Source organism: Malaya genurostris, chromosome 1, assembly GCF_030247185.1.
Source record: "Malaya genurostris strain Urasoe2022 chromosome 1, Malgen_1.1, whole genome shotgun sequence".
In the NCBI taxonomy this organism is placed as follows: domain Eukaryota; kingdom Metazoa; phylum Arthropoda; class Insecta; order Diptera; family Culicidae; genus Malaya; species Malaya genurostris.
In genome coordinates, this window is record NC_080570.1 from 27,173,228 (window position 1) to 27,197,476 (window position 24,249).

Genomic DNA, 24,249 nt, shown 5'->3' on the forward strand with positions numbered 1-24,249 from the left:
TAATTAATAATAAACTTAGCGTTAGCGTTGCTATTTACTGTCGAAAAATAGAACGCTTTCAATACTGTTACTTTACCCTCTCCAGAGCCCAACTCGACTGGTAACTTTTTCAAATTGATTAATAAAATGTAGCGCAATTGTATATGTGTCTCGTTCAAAAATTGCATATTGAATACTGAATAGAGATGGGCAATTCGCTCCTGAGCTGTTCCAGTGAATCGAATCATTGAAGTGAGCTGACAGCTCACAGCTCTTTTCAAAAGAACCGCAGCTCACCAGCTCACTCATTTGCTACCCAGTTCACTGCATTATGACGAAGGGAACACGCTACGAGCTGATCGGATCTTCGGCTCTTTAAGATATTCAATTTAGTCGACATCAATTAAAGATAAGTTAATTCGCATTGCATTCATTGCATCATTGCAAATCAATGATTCAATTTCGATCATGCATATGAAAGAAAACCGGTGCATAAGAAAAACGGCGCACAAAATGAGACTTAAAGTTTAAACTAAAAGAGCTGATGAGCTGATACATCGAATCGATTCACTTTGGAGAGCTGATCGGTTCGGAGCTGTTCACCAAAATGAGCTGTTTTGCACACCTCTAATACTGAAGCTATTAGTGTTTATCTAAGACAAGACCTGACAACTGGCTTCTTATTCTTCCTTCCGAATCATCCTTCTCGTCATTTTCACCCTGTGGAATAAATACCAACGTATCGGCTACACTGTAGCCATATTTACAAATTTTTTAATAACTATGCTAGGAAAAAAATATTACATATAAATTTTTAGAATTTAGGTTCTTGATTTGAAATAAACATAAAACATGTTTTGGTGAAAGCATTTCTTTATTATATATTAATGCTTAAAAACAATTAATTGAGCTTTGATGACAAAACACGAAATATCTCTTGTTGAACGCAAAATCGAATCCTTTGTTGACGTATTACCGGATCTTTTGGAAACCGGAAGAAGTCAGGTTTGGATAGAAATGCTTAATGCGATCACAGTGTGGAACACAACAGTTCATTCTTCTCGTAAAACTGAACACACTTTCGAGTTTACACTAATTTAACAAATCTTTTTTGGTTACACTTTAATTCACTAAAAAGAAAAACGACTTGATGTCTATTTTAATTACACAGTGCTTCCACTATAAACATTTATTACCAATGAGATTGAAAAAAATGTGAAACATTCTCCGAAAATTTTCATTTTCATTGGTGAGCTAAAATTATACATTTTAATAAAAATGTTTTCTGATTTTCTTTATACTTGGCATCATTGCTCGCGTACCCTGCAAAAGTTTTTTCTTTTCACAATGTGCAGGTGGTAACATCAAAATCAGCCAATCAGAAACTGGTCCATTTTGAAACAAAACCAGCCCCCCCAGATGTCAGGTCTTGTCTTAGGTGTTTATCAATACGAAAACAGTTGAAATATAGTCCCAAAAAATACGCGCAAAATTTGAATGAATCGTCGCACAAAGCATAGCAGGCAAAACCGACATCGAAAGAAACCAGGAATATTTTCAGTGATTAAGCGCAGTGGGCTTACCACATGTTTTGTTGATTTGTAAAAAAAAGACTCTTATTGGTTCGTAATGGTTTTGTTGAATATTTTACAATTTGAATATATTCTAACTCAATCTTTATTGTTATTGATTACTATAAAACTAGATCTATGAACCATTTATATTTATAATTGACTAACATGGAGTTATATGTATTGACTAATATATTAGAAATGTAGCAAGCATAGATTCTCCTTCTAAAGGATGATTAAAAATAGGAAAATATTCAAGTATTTTAGGTATTTCTACCAGTACCAAATGGTAATTCACAGCATGAGAGAGCGCAGCCGAGTTTCATTGTAAATCAAAAAAACTGTTGAAATATAAAAAAACTGGACATTCACTAGACAATGAAAATGTACCAATTAAATACATTTTCTATAAACGTATATATTTTTGAATTGTGATTCTGGCAGCCTGTCTAGTTTAAATTTATACTTTTGCTACAATTTGAAGTAATATTTGTTATATTATAATGCATTGAGCTAAACAGAGTTGGACATTACTAGCATTCAAAACGGTTTCTTATAATACCCATTTTATTGTATTCAACTCGTTGCTATTTCAACACAAAACCCAACGCATGAATTCGTATCATTTTTCTATATGTAATTTTCGCTCACGATAATACGCCACTGAACCCACTGTGCATTTCTTACACCAGCACCATACGAAACAACAGCCCACAGTCGCAATGCCAGATTCTTCGTGAAATTTTGCTTCAAACACTATTTTTCAGTCCTAAAATCATCCCCGTGGAACGGAACACTAATCGTTTACACAGTTCGAGAAATAATTAAGACACGGTAAAGCAAAATTACCAAATTCTAAGCATACTTAGCTGTCATAAATTTAACTGCGAAAACTTGTCGGTTTTTTTAAGTTTTTCTAAATTCTGTCCAGGTTTGGGACAACTGATCAAAAATGCGACGCCACACTTCGCTACATTTCACTTTAAGAACCGTTCTTGAAAAAAAAATGCAACAGACTAAAGATACACTAAAGGTATAAATTGGAAATCGGACCAGTTCCAGAATCACGGGATGATGAGGAAGAATTAAAATATATTTTTGAATTGTAACTCATGCGAGTGTTTAATGTTTCTATGTTCTAAATTGACGATAATACTTGGCTTGTATTCATTTCGTTCAGTAGCCTGTCTAGTTTTTTTTTTTGGGTTTTGTTACAATCTAAGCATTATAAACGATCTCTTATAATATCGATTTTGTTGCATTCAGTGCGTTGTTATTTCAACATAAAACCCAATGCATGAATTCGTGTCATTTTTTTTATATGATATTTTTGTTCACGATAATACGCCACTGAACCCACTGTGCATTTCTCACACCAGCACCATACGGGCCAGCAAAATGCAAGCCATGTGTAAAATGATGAAATATTTATTATACTTACTTTTTCAAATTTCGATTATTTCGACTAAAGTCTTATAATTTTGAATAACTGCGAAAACTTCAGGTGTTTCTGGTTATTCGAAATTCTGTCCAGTTTTGGAATAATTGATCAAAGCCCGCACTAAATAAATTCTAAATCGGACTAGTTCCAGAATCACATGATGATGACCCGAATAAAAAAAAAACATTGCAGAAAAAACAATACGATTTGCTGTTACAAAACCTTCCACAATTTTGCTTTGACCATTGAACAATATTTTAATGTATTGTTATACACTATTCAACTAATTGTGAACATGCTTTTTACAATAGAATGTATAGGTTGTTAAGTATCGCAACAATTCATAAAATTTCTTATGCATGTTTTCTTGGAAAACAATCAAATGTACAGTTTGCATATTGTTTGAAACACTTCGTGTACAATAAATTCAATTGTGAATAGTAGAAACAATATATTGAATCGTTGGAAATGAAAAAAAAAAATCTTGTCAAGATACAATAAAATATATTGTAACCCATAGATTTAATTGTGAATCAATTGTTTATACTGTAAAATCAATGGTTTAATTTTTACGGGGAGGAAGAAATAAAATTTTTTAATTCTCTTTCATAGATGGAGATGTTAAAATGAACTAATTTCTCAAAAAAAAAGTAAGTTCCTCGAGTTCACAGTTCTTGTAAGTTGAAGAAGTCGGCAAATGAAGCAACTTGCCGTCTGTAAAAATAGAATAGGAACTCAGCACGTTTGAACAATACATTTGGTTTTTGCGTTTAGAGTGCCAAATTAGTTACAATCCGAAAACTTTTCTTTCTGAAATTGGCGAAGAAATTATAGCAATTGGTCAAATAGGAAAATAATAATTTAAACCAACCGCGCACACGTTTTTTATTGAAACCCCTTTTTGCTTGACAGATTGTAACGAAATTTTGCACATGTAAACATTACACTCTAAGCTGGTTTTCACGAAACTTTATAAATTTTTACCCATCCAACAAAATGTTATGCATTAAAGAACGTGTTGCATATTTTTAGTAAAGTTTTAATGTGTAAAACACCAGAGAAATCGACCTTCTGAACCTCCCCATCTTTAGGTAATGTTGAGTTGTGTTCAATACTTTTTGCTTGTGGTGATTATTTGAACGATTTTTTAGATGTATCACATTTTAGGTCTACATTTAATGTTTTGTAGTCATTCGGAAGAATTGTCAATACTAAAATCGGTCGTTAACTGATTTTAATAATGTTCTCTTCTTTTGTTTTTCAGGTAACATTGGTTTTCAAAAACATATTTCAAATCAGGCTGATAAGGAGCTTTCGGTGTGAGTAAATCTAATTCAATCTAAATTTACAGTGCCATAATGAACTAGGGCATGTTCAAGAGTTTTCTCGTTATAGATGCATAATTTATGTCAATTTTCAATATTTGGTTCCATTATCACTAAAAATTGAGTCCAGAACAAGTAACTTAACATAGTTTGTAATACCAAGAAAAAATTTCGGTGCAACGCGATACATTTACCCGTTTTACGGGTCCTCCAGGGTTTGGTACTAAGCTTGCCTCTCTGCGGATGAATGCCCATCATAATTTTGTTTCCCTCACCGGTCTTCGATAAACCTACACCGTTGGAAAATGGAAGCGATGCGGTTCACTCATCCCTCGAACGTTGAATCTCCATCACGTATGTCAGTACAATTTACGTATCCCAATTGAGAAGCTGTCAAATGCCGAAGTAATCAATTCGTCGTACGTGCGCGTTCTTGTTCCGAACTCGGTCCTCAGCACGTATGAAATACGATGGATGGGTTTTGTGAAGTAGGTTGTCTGCTGTCTGTTGCTAGAACTCGGAAAGATCTAGGGAACCACGTAGTAAACCCATGTCAGTTGGAATTCACCAATCCTACAAAGACAACTGTGATTACTTACCGGTGGACTTTCTTTTATTTTATAATTTAATTTACGGATCGGTTACACCATTAGTCGACGACCAAAATTAAATGTTTCTTGTTCTATTTACTTGTTGAAACAATTGGAATTAATGTAATAATTTCAGATTATCCCTAAAGCCGAGCAGCCTCGACTGGAACAAACCAGTACCGAAACGGCAAATTTTCGCCTTCGTTGAATGAAAATTCAATCAAAATTTTCGATCATCTTACACATCACATGCAAGGAAACGACGACGTTTTGACGGTAATTAAATCGTGTGCCCGGGAATGAGCATGGTAGAGGGGAGTGACGAGGACAGACCCTAAAATTAAAACGCTCAACCACTCGATTAATCATTTGGTGGCTGAATTGAAGCTGATCAAAGAGCTCCGCAAGACATTCAGATACGACACGGGAACTAAGCAAGCAAGTAAAAAAATGATAAACATGAACGGTGAATTTCATATGAGCGGCTTCAGGAATGAGATGTGACGTGAGAGTGAAAATTTGGAAATTGCATTCAACAATTTAGCAAAGAGAATTCGGTGCTAAACTAGGATTTAGATTCATAGAACAAATAGGGTAAGAGCTCCCTATTTCATCTCATTTGTAAGGACGTTACCTTGAAAACCTGATTTAGCCACCAAAATCACTACGATTTTTTCATATTTCTGCTTAATTCGCTTTGCTCCACATTAGGAATTGATTAACATTCCTTGGAAATTTAAATATTACTTGAAAAATCAGCTAAAAACACATCTGATATGCTCACTACTGTGCTCCTAATTTCTCCTCAAAGGTTTTATATTCATTCTATCGTTGGTCCTTTATTCATCCCATAAATTAGCAATGGCGACAGCATTCAAAACCAAAATATTGCACTATTACACTCCAAAGACATCATATTAACAAGATATCCAGCTCTCACATTTCCCGAACAAATCTTTGGCAACATCCTTTTTTGCGACCATGGCGCCCTCAGGCGAGTCCGCATCGAATCACGTACACAGAAGTAGGGGAGAGAAATGTCAACTTCGTTCGCGCCAAAATAGCAGCACTGCGCACCCATACAATTGACATGACATGTTGAATGAGACGCCGTGCGATGGCGTTGCTGAACTGAAGATTGAGATCGCTCCAAGCTGACAGGGTCTGTACACTCTCAGGTTAAAAATGTCGTTAAAAAGGGCCTAATACCAACTATGGCATAATATTTAAAAAAAAAAACAGTTAGGAATCAATTCGACGTTAAAAATTTTTTGGATCGTTTTTATTACCTTTCGTTTCAAATTTAAAATTTTACTCTGCAGTTATTTGGAGAACTTAAAAAAAACAAAAAAAAAAGAATTGTTAGTAATTAGGCATTAGCCCTCCTTAAAACAAAATGCAGAATCAGATATGCCATTCATACAGATTTATCTGTATTGTATAGGTTCTTGGTGTTCGCGTTCGTTAAATCAGATTACAGATTTTCTAAATTTGATACAGATTTGTAAAGGTTCATAAAAAGTGAGAAGTAAAACGTTAGACTTTTCTCTCTGAGTATCTATTAGTATTTGATTGCAGTACTTCTTCAAAAGTTTATTAATCAACGGACAAATCACAGGTTAAAATGGAGATCTTTTGTGCAAATGTTTGATGATGAACACTGATCAACATTTATATTAAAATTTAAAACCAATTTGAATTTGATTCATTTTATTAGTGAAAACAGATAGAGCAGATACATATTTTCTATGAAAATATCTGGCATCTCTGTGCACAGCCGATGAAACACACACATTTAACAGTTTTATGGTGACGTATAGCGGAAAGAAACCAGAGCTACTAGATTTGCCACAATGGTTATTTGATTAGTACGCTCTATTTGGTAATATTAGAATCCGAAACAGTTTTATTTATATATATAAATATTGATGATATAGTAAAACTAATGTCACGGATACCAAAAAATATTTGTGGATGATAATTTGAAGAAGAAAAAAAATTTTTTTTTAACATTATGAGAAAACTTGGCAACCTTGCGATATGAAATGAGATGAAAACAAAGCGCAATCAAGTGAATTAAGTGCAAATTTTCATCTCATATTTTTCATTGCTTTTATTGCTTATCAGGTAATTTCAGAAGTCTTTAATCGTTGAATAAACAAGTGGAAAGTGAACATTACTAACTATAAAGTCATCCAACATTGAATAGTTGTGTAATTATGTGAAATAGTGATCATGTTTTGAGACGAATCGATTAGTAAATATACAGAAACATGATGAATTGTAAAACTTCAGACGAAAGTGGTTCCTAAATCAAAGAGTGAGTTTATTTTAAATGAAAAAAGCGATCGTTGAAGGTTTTTAAACTATTTTTTTCAATTAGAAAGTTTGGCAAAACCTAGAATAAATGTTTTAAAACGTTCCGCAGTTTTGTTCTGATCCGTTTAAAGATATGATTAATGTTCAAAGTTATGAGGTGAAGGAATGAGATGGAAATTGGAGCTGAGATGAAATAGGGAGCCCTTGCCCTACATAAAATTGTTCCGGCGATATCTGAAAAAATCGAGTGCACTCTTTTTTCCATTTTTGAGCACATTTTGACTCGTTGCTTCGAAACCGAAAGTCAGATACGGAGAGTCGATGCCGATGATAGTGGTTTAATGTATATGGTGCTGGTATTTCAAGTCAATTTTGTTTTATATTCTAGACCAAAACTAAAAGGATTCTAAGAGGCTGTTGATCCTGTAGATTACACCGTGAGATAGAGATAAAATAAATGACAATAATAATAAAAATAATAGATAATATATCTAAAATAGTAGTTCAGGTACTATGGAATATTCTCTTGTTACGATTATAAAGGTTTTTGTTTTTTAAATCATAATAATAAAATTCAGTAACTTTACGAATTAAATTATTATGAATGCGTCACCTGTAAATTTCATGATTTCTCCTGTGTACACGGAAAATAAAAACTACCTATTAATTGAGTTATTTTTACTTAATTTTGAGTTCTTTTGAATCTTTTCTTCCGTTCGCTCCTTCCATTGTTGTCAAAATACAAAGAGCAAAACCACCCAACAGCGAGAGTATCGTTCAATAAGCCAAAATTAAGTAAACCGTACCAACTTGAAATTGAGTAAATACGACTCAACTGTAGAGTAAATGTAACTAACCATTGAGTAGATATAACTAATCTTTAAGTATTTTTTTCCACGTGCCTTACGGAAACTACCTAGAGCCACTTTACCAAAAAATAGGTTATTGAACGGAACCCCCAAATTGGGTGGAATGTACTTAAAATTAGGTTGTTTTGCGGTTCCGTGTAGTAAAATCTGCTGCTTTTTAAACATATGGTGCCCAATCATATAAAGTGTCACTGCCACCAAATTATAGAGCATGGTACTCATGGAGGAACATTCCATGCTCGGTTTAAATTACAATCTTCAGTGAATGACAGACACACGTGCATTCGTGTTGGTTACTTCGGGAGCTCGTAGGTGTGTTTGCCTAGTCCCGACAAGTAGTGCTGTAACTAATTGATAGCTCCCAGAAAACAACCCGACCTAATGGAAGCAGACTCGTAGTTGAAAGTTATACAAAACAGAGGAAATCTCACACACAGACATCATTCTACATTCAAGTGGATACTCGAATTCGAGTCTGATTCAAGGATATTACATTTCTATGTTGGTGTACTCCAACTTCTCGTGATAATGAAGTGGCCCTTGCTCGGTTGAATGCTGGCACTGATGGTTGTTGTTGTGTTCCTGCAACTAACCCAGCTAGTTTCTGGTTTTTGCTTTTGCTGCGGATCCCAGCTGCTGCCTGACTATCAGGGGGTTCAGTAATTAAAAACTTTTCATCACTTAGTAAAGTGGACTCAATAAATAACTTTGAAACAAAACGGTTTGCAGAATATTTTTGCACGAATGTTTGTGTTAAATATTTAAAGCTTCCGTATAGCAAAACCTCATTGAGCAAGTAGATCGACTGTGATGAGGAAAAATGTCTAAAAATCATTCAGTGAATAACACATCAATCGCCCAAACAGAAACATTTATCGACAATGAGTTCCACATTCAGAAAAAAAATCCATTAAAATCACGTTTAACCGAACAAAAAAAAAACAAGAGCATTTCAACCCATTCCATGTCCTTGGGCAACAACGAGAACAGCCTCCGCTAGCTTCTGTGGTTATGAAAAAAAAAACACCACCTCCAAACCCCCCCCCTTTCTGATGAAGTACGCGTAAATGTGATGGTAAATGTTTATTTACACTGACACATTCGGCATCGCCTACTGTGTGCCATTTCGTTCGCGTACTGCCGCGGCACGGCAAATATGAAGTGAAATCGATTTGACGATGTGCCGCAGAACACAAGATCAATACAAATTATTGAGTGCCTGTCACTACTGACACGCATCCAACCGTGATGAAGATAGAACTCCGAATTCAGCAAAAGTGCTACCCAAGTTGAGACCAACGGGACACATCGCTTCGATACGATGAATCTGTCGAAATGTTTCTGTTTTGCCTGACTGAACGCAGCTAATGAATGGATTCACATAACGTGAGCGGTTTTGAGCTGCATACACACACACACACGCACAGTCCAGGTGAAAACAAACCGGTGTCTTTATGAAGCTTAAATAACGGTTCCGAAATTGTTTGCTCTTGACTAGTAGCATCATCACCTAAATGTCCTATTTCGGTCACAGTCACGAAAAGTATCTCTGTTCCGGATGCGAAGCATGACATGGCAAAAATATCTTGTTTGTTAGAGTGAAATGTTCGCCGCTGGAGCTTATGACATTCGTGTTACATGTCCAGTTTACTGTAATTTTCCGTATTTTATCAACCTTCTGATGTCAGGGTATTTGTATAAAGACCGAATTGTTAGATATGAATACACCCTCGATACTCTGTGTGGAATAATGGCTTACTCCAACAGCTGTACAGTAAAACTCATTCATTACTACCCTTATAAACAAGAGTAGTTTTACCTCAAGCAACCCAATGAGTTCCGTTAATATATTTATGTGAAGCGAAACACAATATGCACACAAATTTTCGTTCTATCTTCAAAATGTGCATCTAATTTTCTCTAGTCGATTAAATGTGACATTGTCACATTTAACACATCACCTCACTGTACCTCCCACACTCAGTGCACACTTAGAAAAAGTTACTCAAAAATCAGTAAGATCCCACGCATCTACAGAAAAAGTGGAACAACTCTAATTTAGTTACTCAAATTTAAGTTCTTCCGCTTAGATTAGAGAGTTGGCATCACTGAAAGTGCGATGCGGTGTCCTGGTGCTGCTCACGAAATAGTATAATTTCAATGTATTGTTTGATACGTATAGTTAAAAATTTGGTTGAAATAGTTATTTTGAGTGATAATGTGTGTGTTTAGTAGAGAGAGGGCTAAAATTATTGAACAATATTGATCCGCGAAACTAAAGATTCTTAGGGATGTCGTAATATCGATCGATCTATCGATTAATCGAATAATAACCCAGATAATCGAGTTAGCTTAAGACTAATATTCGATTATTGAGTTAATGAATTAATTAAAAAAATCCTATAGTAATAATCGAATGACTAATCGAGTAATCGATTAATAACCCAGATAATCAAATAAATTTCAAGCGATTAGTTTCAAAATAATACTCGATTATTAAATAATCGAATAACTCGAAATTTCCGACATCCCTAAATATGCTCAATCGGCGGAAACTGAGAATTTACCGCCCCAAAATTCAACGATGTCAACCTGTTAACCGATCGAAGTGCCGTCTGTATGTCATTGTCGGTGTTGTCGGATTTCTATGGAATGTGTGAAAGTTTACAAGTCGATCGTGTAATTCAGACTGAAGGTCTAGGCACAGATAACAGATATACAGGCTCGAACAATTTTTTTCAAAATCCTGTGTAAATTTCAAATTTGCTATACGTTGGAAACACTATTGCCACCTACTCGACTGTTCGCCGTGATCTTTCAAAACGTTCCACTACGTTCCGGAACGACAACAAAATCCTCCTGCCAGTTGTAGAAATATTCCAACTACAACACTTTTAACACTTATCACACGATTTCCCTAAGTGTTAAAGACAATTTTATTACCATGTCGCATAAATCACACGAGAATCCGATCGGAATAAAACAAAAATAAGCTTGTCATTTTAACCAACAGCAAAACAAAAATCTAGCGAGAAGTGAATGTTGCACCCAGACCCTGTCAGCTTGGAGCGAAATCAATCTTCAGTTCAGCAACGCCATCGCACGGCATTACATTCAACATATCATGTCAATTGTATGGGTACGCAGTGCTGCTATTTTGGTGCGCACGAGTTTGACATTTCTCTCCTCTACTTATATGCAAGAGATTCAATGCGGACTCACCTGAGGGCACCATGCTCGCAAAAAAGGATGTTGCCAATGATTTGTTCGGGAAATGTGAGAGCTGGATATCTTGTTAATATGATGTCTTTGATTGCACCCAAAGTTGTGTCTCAAGTGAAAGCGGCACCCAAATAGCGGTGGCACCTCGTGTCGATCGTGGTGACATCTGCAAGTGTTCGCCATGCTGATTGAGCAAATTTTACACACAGTTCATATGTGAGCCTGTATATCTGTTATCTGTGGTCTAGGGTTGGTCTGCAGCGGACCCATTCGTGAGTATTTTTATTTTATTCTTTCAGTGGTCGTGTTTCATCTCGCTTTGCTGGAAGCAGAGCGACCAGGAGAAAAGAGATACTGGTGAGATCGTTTCTTGGAGATATTTTATATTTTTCTTACTTATCATATTTCTCCTGAGTATCGAAAATCAGGTTTTGTTTAGATCATATTGTTTACCAAAACATATCCGGATCTCTTTCCCTGTCTATCAACAAATCTCCTATCCCGTGATGCTCGTGGAGATACAGTGGTACCCGCGGTCTCTAGAAACAACGAGTATCGGACTAACATTCCTTCCTTTTTCTCAGTAGCACAGCCTTTGGTCGTGGCCGGCGTCGTTATTGACCATTTTTTGTAAAGTTTTGAATAAGTGGGTATGCACAGTGAGAATGATTCGCCTCTTCCGGATTAGGGTCATTTCGCCGGAAGCCATTTTACCGAAAGCCGTTTCGCCGAAAGCCATTCCGCCGAAAGTGTTATTTCGCCAAATGACATTTCGTCGAATGGGCCACTTCGCCGAATGCCATTTCGCCGAATCTTGAAATCGTCTTGAAATCGTAATTAGAATTGATTTAAAATAAAGACAAATGAAAGATGATAGCGTTAACGCCCGTATTGTTGACCTACAATTGTACTTCTTGAATAAAGATTGATTGTTGTACTCTTGAAAAAAGATTGATTTATGAACCTTAGAACGGAGTTCCCAAGAAAATTTGTTGACTATTAGCTACTAAGCATCGAAGCAATTGCATAGGTGTATCTACCAGGCAGTCTATGTATGTGGTATTTTCCGTTTATTAAGCGAAAATGAAATAATATTCAATGCGGCTACGCCACTTCGTTTTGGTTCATGTGCTGTCCGAACTTGCTACCGCTCGTTCGGACCTAACTAAAGCAAAGAAACCTAGTTTTGAGTAGACTGGGCAAACGAGGTTGTTACAGGTTTGTATGCAAGAGGCCGCCGCTTCCGGCGGGTGGGCGGCCGACTCAGCTGGCGTCGGCTCGTGGCTTTATGCCACCGAGCCATCATGGTTTCGGTTAGGTGGCTGCGCCACATCAGTTATACAGGAGACATGACCCTTTCGGTGAAATTACCCTTTCGGCAAAATGACCCTTTCGGCGAAATAACTCTTTCGGCGAAATGACACTTTCGGCGAAATGACCATTTCGGCGAAATGACACTTTCGGCGAAATGACCATTTCGGCGAAACGACTTTCGACGAAATGACCTATTCGATGAAACGACTTTCGGTGAAATGGCATTCGGTAAAACGACTTCCGGCAAAAGGACCCGCTCCCGCCTCTCCCAAGCATCATTTTGTTGATTCATTGTGCATTTTCACTCATTCGGTCAATCACGAAGTGCAACTACTGGCAGTCTACTTCAGCTCATCTCAAATTTGAGTTCTTCCACTGGAAAAGATGTTTGGGTAAAATCTACTCATTTACTGAGTAACATTTTCTTTGTACATAAGCCAAAAGTATGAGTGAAATTTGATTTCAAATTAATTTACAATTGGTCAGATTTCCTGTTGGTTCTCAGATCAAGAACAGACCGGAAGTGTTCCTTTGAATTCTTTCACGTGTCTATGAATTATCATGCCACAACCTTTAATACGACACAGAAAAACCCTAAAAACGTACTCTTTTTTCTAGATTTATTTCTTAATTCTATCCTCGCAATTTCCTCGCTGTTTCAGCATAAATTTCATCTAATATTTTCTGCATTGTATGCAGCCACCATCGCTATTCACACTTACGCAATTTGAGCAATAGGAAATGGGGAATATTCCTGAAGCGTAAAACTCAAACTTAAAGCATGAATTACTCATAATAATCACAGGTAACTACTCAAATTTTGATGTTTCCATGTATCATCTTAAAATGAGTAACTAGTACTCAACATCTGAGTAACTTTCCGTCCCATTGAGACGCTCTTTGAAACACTCGTGCTGACTTCAGTCGATTGTCGGGTAATCATTCTGTTCTTTGGCGTATAATAATGCTATTCAGCCAAACAAGCACTCGATGTGCGCTTGCGTTCATTTTTCTAGCCCTAAATAAGTATCTGCGGAATCCAGCGACAAAATATCTTTCTCCTCTGCAGAACCTTGCTTAACAAAGGCATGTATATATTATTATTACTGTCATTTATTATACTCCGGTTTTATCTTCCATTTTTTATGGTTTTGACTCTGTTCTGCTTCGTAGGTCCTGCCACTAAAGCACGCAGGCAATGGAGTTTTGACCATCACGTAACACACAGAACCTCTATCTCACGGTGCATTCTACACGATCAACTGTTCCATAATATTTTTCAAACTTGTTTTTCGTTTCTATTACTGTTTAATTCACTTGAATAATATTTATGCTCATTTTCCTTCAAAATTAGATACAAGTTTTCGTTTCGATAAGATATGTCATCGTGCTAACTTCGATCAGTGTTTTCTATGTCGTTGTAGGATCATTTCATAGTTTGGATATTTCCAGTAGATTTTGCAAATAAGTGACTTCAATATGTTAAAATTGGGATGCCAAAACTCTTGCAATGCTTTTCAACACCTATAACTTACAGAAGAGTAACGAATGCAACGCCTCAAAACGCTTGTGCCTTTTAAAAATGTAACACATGTAACGTTTTGTAAAACCTAAAACTTACAAAACCCGTTACGCATGAAACGATTTGTAACGCCTTTCATTCACAGAAGAGTAACGCACGTAACTCCTACAACTCACAATAAACGAACGTATACCACGTTTTGTAACGTCTGTAACTTACAAAAGGTAACGCATTGTAACGCCTAAAACCTACTAAACAGTAACGCATCGTAACGTTTGTAACTTACAAACGAGTAACGCATGTAACGTTTCGTAACATCTATAACTCGTAAAAAAATAACGCATGTAACGCTTCGTAACGCCCAAAACTTATAAAACGTAGCGCTTGTAACTAAAAAACGAGTAACGCTTCGTAACGTCCATAACTCACGAAAAAGTAACGCAAGAAACGCTTCGTAACGCCTATAACTAACAAAAAAGAAATGTATTTGTTATGGTTTTTTATGCTCAGATCACAGCATGCTGTGCGTTTGGCTGTCACATGGCTAAGTGAGAAGGGTATTACAAAGCGAAAATTGGCAAAGCGGTTTGGAATTCATCATTCCAGTGTTAAAACTTTCATTGATAAGTTTGGGGAACACTATTCTTTGGGTGTAAAGGAAGAGGCAGAAAACACGGATGTAACCAGGAAAAGGCAGAAAACACCGTTTTAATCATGAAGAACAAATCAATGTCAATACGTGATTTGGCCGAAAAAGCAGGAGCGAGTGTCGGAATGTTCCAGCCTATCAAGAGGCGAAATCACCTGAAGACCTACAAGAAGCACAAAATTTCGAAACAAAGTGTAGAACAGAATAAGAGAGCAGAAACAAGGGCCCGGAAATTGTGTTCGCGTCTTTTGCAGTGCCCGGATGCATGCGTTTTGATGGACGATGAGACTTATGTAAAGAAGGACTGAAAAACCCTTCCAGGTCCACAATACTTTACTGTCGTCGTTGGGGAGGATGTGAGCGATGCGGACAGGTCGATTCAAGTGGAGAAATTCGGTCGAAAGATACTGGTATGGCAAGCAATTTGTTCCTCTGGTTTGAAGTCAATCATTTTTGGCTTGCGGAAAAGGGTATAAATTTCGTTGAGAAAAATATCAATACACCAAATTGCCCTCAGCTTCCACCCATCGAACGTCACTGGGCAATCTTTAAGATGGTCTTCAAAAAGACTAGTAAGACAGCTGGGAACATGCAGGAGTTCAAAAAAATTTGGGCTCAAGCGTCCAAAAAATGCGATGCAACACTTGTCCGGAACTTGATGAAGAGCGTTCGATCAAAAGTTCGAAAATTCGTTAAGGAATAAATTAAATTTCATCCGGTTTTCATGAAGCTCAAGTTTAACCTTAAACAATAAAGGATCAATTTTTAGTTTGAATAAAATATCGTTGTTCATCATACTTTGAAAGTAAAATTTGTGGATAGCTTATTTTCGATACATTCCTTAGCAGCACATTTTCTTTTTAGATGAAGAAAACACCCAATTTTCACACTATTTTTGTATAAATCAATTGAAGAATCCAGCCAACTCTTTTGCAATCGCTGCGCTGCTCAAGTGGCGAGATTTAAACCAAGCAAGGGGGATAGTTTACAGATTTTGCTTGAAAATTTGAAAAATTGCTGGGCTTTATCTTTATCCTCATAAATCGAAAACTAATATACAAAAACATGTTAAAATTGGGGAAAAAAAACTGGATCATTATTATATTTCAGTGATTTTCTGCGTTGGGAAAATCATCATCTTCCTAATCACTCGTGAAGAAATCACTTCAAAAAACTTCTAACAAAAATCACGAACTGAAAAAATCAAGATTTTTATTCATTAAACATGCTTACACAAAACTCTGAGCCTCGAAGTTCATAAGTGATTTTTTGTGTCAGTGAAACTTCTGCGCTGCTGTTACTTCTGCGTGTAATATTCAAGCTAAATTGGCAAATATTTTTTAACCAGCTGTCTGCATTGCAGTTGATTTTTTTTTGATTTTTTTTATGTTTTTTATTCATTATAAATCTTGTTAATCACAACACATAAAGGCCAAGTTTTGGCATTACATTCCTTTTGTGGAATTTGACCTTTCGGTTTGAAGAGATTTCGTAGCGGATGCTTACCGCACAGAATCCTTGCATGACTAGTACTACGATCCTACTGACACTAGGAATCCTTCCAGCTCGGGACTCGAACGTAAGACCAGACGTTTGTAAGACCAGTGCCGTAACTAACCGTTGAACTGCCAACCCGGGCAATCACAACTTTTTTTTCAATAGTATAATATATTTTTAAGGCACACTGCTTAAGCTCTAAGATGCCAAGGATATTTTATAATCTTTATTAACGACTAACTTAAAACTAGAATAGTATCATTAGATAATGTCGTATCGGGGTCTCGGATTCTCGAAAATTCAGCTTTCAGCTGGCGACCGGCCTAGAGAAACCTTTCCAGGCGTGGAAATAGATAATAGTCGCTGGGGGCCAGGTCTGTAGAATACGGTGGAACAATCCCTATTGCAAATTATTTAATTTTACCGTTGTTTTCAGGTTGTCACTATTCACTATTCATTCCATGTAGTATAAAACAGTTCTAAAATATACTTTTGCTCATATTTGAAGTAAGAATTACTGATTCAACCGACTGGTAACCCGTTCAAACGAAGAGCAATCTTTTCAATAGCTTCTTCAATGAATCAAAGTATTTTACATGGTCACTGACTAACTTCCAGCAGAGAGAGAAATTGAATAAATATCACGTATCGTTACAACCGGCGTTTGCCTACAGAGGCATTTGGTCAGAGATACCGTGCCAGGATCATTTCATCTCCGGAATAAACAAGATACACGAAGAGGCTCTCACGTTTGGCAAAACGTTTTTCCTATTCGGATCAACCTGGCCGGTTCGACCCAGTCTATTTAGACTGGGCAGCAAAAAAAATCAGCGAACTGATAACGTCGTTATCCAATTGAAGCCAACGCTGGTCCAGCGCAATCCACTTATCCAATTGACCGCTGCCGGAAAGATGAACAACAAGATCTGGTTTCGGCGGCGATGTGAATCGAAAGTCGGTTTCAGTTTCGGGGGAGTGCCTGGTTCAACATGCACTGCGTGACGGTTTGGCTACGGAAGTGACTTTTTTGTTACTGTTAGTGGGCCTGAACTGAAAGTGTGTTTGCTGTCGGTCAGTTATAAATTTGTTAAGTGACAAGATGACATTTCACGAATAGACGCCACGCGGCCCCGAAGAAAACGATGTGAGTGCGACGAACCGTTCCTGGCCGGAGGCAGACAAACAAGAGCGCGGGATAAAAATGCTGATCCAGGTTCGACTTACGGAGCAGAAATTATTGCTGAAAATTAAAATATTCATCATCCTATCATACTGCCCTAAGCCATCCGAAAACAGAAACTGAACTGTCTGCCAGAGTCTGATCCAGAGGCTTTTCTAACTTTTTTGCTCCCATGAGAGGAGCGAAAGCGGAACCTGATTCGTACTCGAGCGGGCACTAATCCATCAAATGAACGAACGCATCTCGAGTCTCGGCGAGCGAGTGTCGGTCGGGAAACATCCAGACGGCCACCAGGGAATAGAGAAGCGTGGGATTTCATTAATCTGCGAGCACTTTATTGTTGCTGTTGTTGTTGCGGATGGTTTTCCCATCGTTTAATCTTTCCTCCCTCTGGGAAATAATTTTGTTCTGGCTGGAAATAGCAGTGGTTATTGGGTGAAGCAAGAAAGTTAGCAGCCAACAGTGCAATGGTGTTGTGTGAACCTTTTTTATCCCGGTTTGTTTCATTGTTTGGACCACAGAAAAGTTTTCCGTTGAATTCCTCGAAACTTACACGAATGAGCGATTTCGTATTTTAAGTGCATTAGTTTTCTATCGGTCAGTTTTTCACCAATCAACAATTTCATCAACTAGGTCAAACTGAAGCACTCAATCTATTTCTTCTGGTCAAAGCTCACTTGGAAACTAGATCGTTGAGATTATTTGGATCTTATGAGAAATTATTTTATATATTTCAGAATTGTGAGGTGTTCATTTTTATTTGTTTTTTTTTCATTTTGAATTAATTTTTTTTAGAAAATAAGTAGGACCTAAACCATTTCTCATTTCCCGCAAATAATCAAACTTTGTATTCATATATGTAGCTGTCATTAAATAGTTTTAAAGTTTTTGTCACCATTCGCCATTGCTATTCATCCGTTTAAAGAAGGTTTCAAAAATATATGTTAAGTACTAAAAAATAAAATCTGTGCAAGACGAATAACTTCTCTGAAGCCGTGCAATCGGAAACCTTATTGAGCATGTTGAAATATGTGCTTTTAACACAATATTTCCATAGGTTGCTATTGAATTTCATCCGGCTCCGCCTTCCGGTTTCGAAAGTATAGGATAAAGTGCGTTTAAAATTGCGAACCGTGCAACAATGCAAAATAAAGAAAAAATCTTATTAATTTGGCATAACTGTTTACAGAATAATAAAAATTATGTTGGTTTATACCCAAAGAAAATTTCTAATTTTATTCAAGTTTGAACAAAAAAATTTGCAGAATCTTGTAGTGATATTTTCGAAAATAAAAGTTATATGAGAGAAGATTCATCACACCACTAGGTGGATAAAAAAAAGGTTCTTTTGCTTGATTATATTTCGAATGATTGCCCAAGAAAATGAAGCTTGGGAGAAGCAAATCATTTTCACTGTACATATCTGAAAAACATATCATAAAAAACACTCGCGAATGGGTCCGCTGCAGACCAACCCTAGATCTCCAGTCTAAATGATACGATCGACTTGTAAACTTTCACGCACTGCATAAAAATCCGACAACACCGACAATGACATACAGACGGCGCTTCGATCGGTTAGCAGGTTAACATCGTTGAATTGTGGGGTGGTAAATTCTCAGTTTCCGCCGCTTGAGCATCTTGAGTTTCGCGGATCAATATTATTCAATAAATAGCACTCTCACTACTAGAAACACACTTACTACACCTGCACTTTCACTCAAAATAACTATTTCAACCTAATTTTTACCCATACGTATCAAACAATACATTGAAATTATACTTTTTTGAGAGCAGCACCAGGACACCGCATCGGACTCCCAGTGATGCCAACTCTCCTCTCGATGATTTCCGACACAAATTTGAGTTGATTTTGTCGTGAAAACGGCTTACTTTATGTAGCGTTTACACTATTGCTAGTTACCAGCATGCTGGTGCCAGTGTACTGCCCTCTTAGGAAAAAAACACGTGATTAATCCACCTAGCAGTGAGATGATACCTTTTTTTTATCAATCCGCATGTGTTTTTTTGCATGGATATTCTTAGGTGTTTTAGTTCTCATAACATTATTTTAATTATCGTCGTTTTAAACAACAAATTGAGATCTTAATTACTCATTACTCTGTAATGTCGAAACTGCAAATCGTTTCGAATTTCAATCTTAACGTGTGACAATCGATTGAACATTCCATGAGATGTCGAAGTAAGTTCCACTTTAGAGAATTTCGTCATTAATTATGGTACTTCCAGAGCCGGTATTCAGGAGCTAGCATAACCCAAAATGATTCGAACGGCCATAAATTAATACGCCAAACAATTTGCATCTTCTATATCGGTGTGAATTTTAAAAACTCATCATCTGTAATTCCAGAATCGGATAAAATTCACCAATTTTCTATGCCACCTTAAGTCCTTTAATTTGAATTTTTGTTTTTGAAGTTCGATTTGTCCTTTTTGAGAAAACGATTGAGCTTTGAGAAACGATTCGATACTGGAAACGGATTTCTAAAATCGGTGTAGCCGAAATCAGTTAAATTCACCTGAGGAGTGTGTAGACATCTTTAAGAAAATGTAGTGCGAATTAAAATTTGGGGGTACATTCCGAATTGAAAACTGAACACCGCTTAAACTGATATAAATTTATTTCGTAATCGACTATCCAAATCAGCAAACACGATCAACCTGATTAATTTATGTAAAATGGACATTTTTATACTAATCACCCTGTATCTCCTAAACCAGAAATCGAATCTGACTAAATTTTATAGGATTTTAAGACCTCTCATTTGAATCATAGATGATTCTTAGATTTCATTTGAATCTTAGATCGGTTCAGCCATCTACGAGAAAAATGAATTGCATTATTTTAATCTCGTTTCATATATCATCCTGTGGTTCCTCAATCATAAGTCGGATCCAAACGTAATTCAGGAACCTTGTTTGGGAGTATACTACTTTTCATATGAATCTGAGTTTGTAGAAAACGGTTTAGCCGTCTCCGAGAAAATTGAGTTAAATTATTTGTCACACACGCATTTGCTCGACGAACTGAGTCGTATGGTATATGGAAGTTATGTTCTTCCAGCGTTTATTGCTGTAAGTAGTTTAAATCAATATAATTATGGAATTGCTTTCAACTCGAAAATTCTGATATCATCTGGTTTACATACGCCATATTCGAACGATTATGTTGCCAAAAACGAACCGTGCTAAAATCGGTCCAAGGCAAATTGCCATGAAAAAGGATGCTGTACACTCCATGCAGGTAAAGAGACGCATACATACAGCGCTCAAAACTTCTACTGCTGGAATAAGGGGAAAAGTCGTTTACACAAAAATTTCGATATCTCCGTTAAAAATGGACGGATTTTAACAATCTATGGCTTGTTGGATAGCTATTACCGCGCGGAATCTAAGTCTGAAAAAAATATTCTGTTTTCATGGTCAAGTGTGACAGATACTTTCAAAAAACTGAAAATTTTGACATAAAACTTCGTATAACTCAAAAAGTAAACATCCGATCTTAAAACCATTCAATAGCGTTTTGGGTGACGGGGAGACCTTTCATTTGCGACTAGTTTGATCAAAATCGGTTCAGCCATCTCTGAGATCTCGACCTCTTAGTTGACAACACACATACAGACACACACACATACTCATAGAATCGATTGGTATATGACATTCGGCCTTCCGGGCCTCGGAAATTTTTTCTAAAGTTTGAGCGAATTCTATACCTATTTTTTATATATTTAAAAATAGGTAAAAACGTTCAACGGTGGTCCTTCGTTGGTATAATACGTTGGATCATTGGACCACAGTTGAGCGTTTTTTCCTAAGAAGGCAGTACACTGGAACCAGCATGCTGGTAGCCACCAGAAGTGTAAACGGGGCATTACTATGGGGAGTTAAAATGAAAAGTTGTAGAAGATAGACACTGTCAGCACATTCATCCTTTCTTTCGTTTATTGATACGGTTTACGGACTCGAAAGGAGTCGCCAGCCCTCGTCTTCGGTAGTAGATTTGGATGGATTTTTCTATGTTTGTTTCCCCGGGTAGAAAAACTGAAATATGTTGACCTTTGGTATGTTCCACCTTGGTTTTCAGTAACAGTTTCTATGATTGGATTAAGAGACTAATTGTCAAAATATGATCGAAGTCGATTTCGTTGGTCTGCTGGAACATGATTAACTTTTTAAATTTAATTCCTATATGTGTAAATTTTCTGATATATTGGGCATTTTTCGATCACACGTATGATAACAACACGTGAACAATCTTTTTTTACATGTATTTGTAAGGTTCTACGAACCTAGTTTATTTTATATATGGTACCGTAAATAGACAACTGTGATCCCACCGTTGGAAATCAACGAGACTGACAATAACGATTAGACCAAAGTGAGTTCACAAAGTACATTAGTATAATCCATATACCATAAACGACCACACAATATCGTAAAATAAATGCATATTTTTAGTTTCCCTTGAAAAAGGCCATCAAAAAACGGCCGAAACGTCTATTTGACTGAGAAAGCCGCATGTTTTCCGATATTCTACCATCAGTGATTGTTCAAACTCTAGTAAATTGAAAAATACGGGTTGCTAATGTCAGAGAAATAACTGGATGACGTGAATAGAAAAAAAAATCATTTATTTATTTATTTATATATTCATTTACTTAAACAAATTCAATAGGACCAACCGTTTTTGAGATATATGTTTTTGAAAGTTTCCAAAGAACATATTCTTAGGCTGATGTTGCAAATTGTTCTTTTTGGTTCATGCAAAATTTGAATTAATTCATGGAATTTAAAAAAAAATCTACCCTCGACTTTTGATGGAATTGCTATTTGGCTTCGTTGGCTCCACGTCAACAGTTTGACGTTAGAATTTTCATGTTTATTGAACGTGAAATGAATGTTCAGTCCATACTGAAACGAATCGATCCATAAATTTTGTTTCTCCGCATAGACTCACGGCCAACAAGACCCGTAGACCGGGCTGAAGTTGAATGTCGCGGCTCATCGAAAATTCATTTGTTGAATTCAAATCGCTTCCGTCGCGTTTGGCGCTATTCCAGGCCCTTTCTTTGGCTGTGAAAATGTCTCCTCCAGCAGTCAGTGTTGGGCTTCGATTTTCGCTGATCCTGACCCTGACCACAGTCAACGGTAGGAACGTGCCAAATTGTAGAAGAAAGCACAGTTTTTCTAGGCCACGCATTAGCCCCGAAATACGGTCTAGATCTGAGCATCGGTGGAGCTGATGCCGCATGAAACATGATACTGTTAGCCACCGTTTGCTAATGTTACGGTTCATTTGTGCCTTCTAATGGTAGCTTTTAGCAGCGAGGAAGCAAATGACCGTCGCGACGGCCAGAGCGAAAAGGTAATCAATTTTCCGGTCGTTTCTAACGAAGAGCTGGGATAAAATCACTCTGAATGAGCGTGTCGGCTATTAATCAGAACTTTACTCACGTTTCGGGAGCTCATTACTTTGAACATTTGAAGGGAATTGATTGGGAACGATTTATACCGGTAGGAGACAAGATTATATCTGGGAATTGATTGCCGCACAGGTTCAAGTAAATGTATTGTTTTTGCTTCCATAGCAACCAAAATTCACATCATCAAATGAACTTATGAAGTTATTTCTGAATACCGGGCTACTACGAATGATCATCGCTTTATTGCTCGACACAATAAATCGTGCTTTCTCCACTAGGGAGCAGCAAAGTCGCTTCTCACTTGTCTGAATAACTGTCGCTTTCCATCATCCAGGGAAGGAAAATGAAGACATGCAAGTTTACCTGTTGCAATTGTTGTATATGTTTCTCTTTGTGCTCCAACCATGCATCCCATGCATATTCACCTGAGCTACTTTACGGAATCCTCTTCCTATGCGTTTCCACTTTTCCAGGAAGAGTGCATGTATTGAAGTATTGTTTGATGAAAAGTACATTCGGAAAATAATGAAATATAGCACTCATTTGGCTTCCGGCAGTCCATTATACTGCCTCCGACTCCGTTGGAGAAAGTCCCAAAGCCTACTTAGACACTTGCTGCATCTGAATAGTGCCTTTGCCGGGAACCCACATGTGAGCAGACCACACCCAGACCAGAATAGAAATGAATCAATTTTTGAAACTACTAGGCGGTGTCAGTTTGAATACCGCTCGGGTTGAGAGGCAAGGCTTAATTTTTCCTGCATAACCATTACTTCGACCAATTTATATCTGTTGCTGAAGGAAGAATGTTGCGGTTGTCGTTCCAGAAATTTACTTCTACTCCGTTTTGGGACCACAACCCAATAGAACTCTGTTTATTTAATTCAATCGGATACAAGAATAGCCTCCGTCGAATGCTCCGTTTATGCGACCGCAGTCAATCAAAGTCGTTGGCTTAAAAGTTTCCTACTTGTGGGTGGTAAATTCCCTGCTTCCCACGTTACTGCGCTTTACGGTTGAAAGGAATTCGCTTGTTTTGCTTCCCGCTATTGGTATCTTTGTAGGTTCTAGTGAAACATTTCCAATTGTATTGCAAACTGATGCGGATCATACGAATTTGAGAAACATAAACGCAGTAACAAGTTTCGATACACGGAACGACCGAAATTAGCTCTGCGCCTAATTTGTATTACTGTTTTTGAAGTAGTTGATTTCAACAACAAAATTCTCAAACTAACTGTTAAATTAGTTGAAATTCAGAATTTACCAAAACTTTTGTTTTAGAGAATGTGTTTAGTTGGCGACATAAACTAGCAAAATTTCAATC

The 24,249-nt window shown here is 37.0% G+C and overlaps 1 protein-coding gene across 2 annotated transcripts in view; it reads left to right on the forward strand.

The window, feature by feature from the left end:
• Positions 1-24,249, forward strand: part of LOC131435549 (dopamine receptor 1-like) — a 306,195-nt gene that overhangs the window by 189,367 nt on the left and 92,579 nt on the right. Inside the window, exon 1 of one of the 2 annotated variants that reach the window (XM_058603571.1) lies at positions 17,027-17,511. The exons of the other annotated variant lie outside the window; for it this stretch is intronic. Within the exon in view, the coding sequence (XP_058459554.1) occupies positions 17,500-17,511 (12 nt within the window). The 5' untranslated portion in view covers positions 17,027-17,499. Of the gene's footprint in view, positions 1-17,026; positions 17,512-24,249 lie in introns of those variants that run through there. 2 annotated transcript variants of the gene reach the window in all.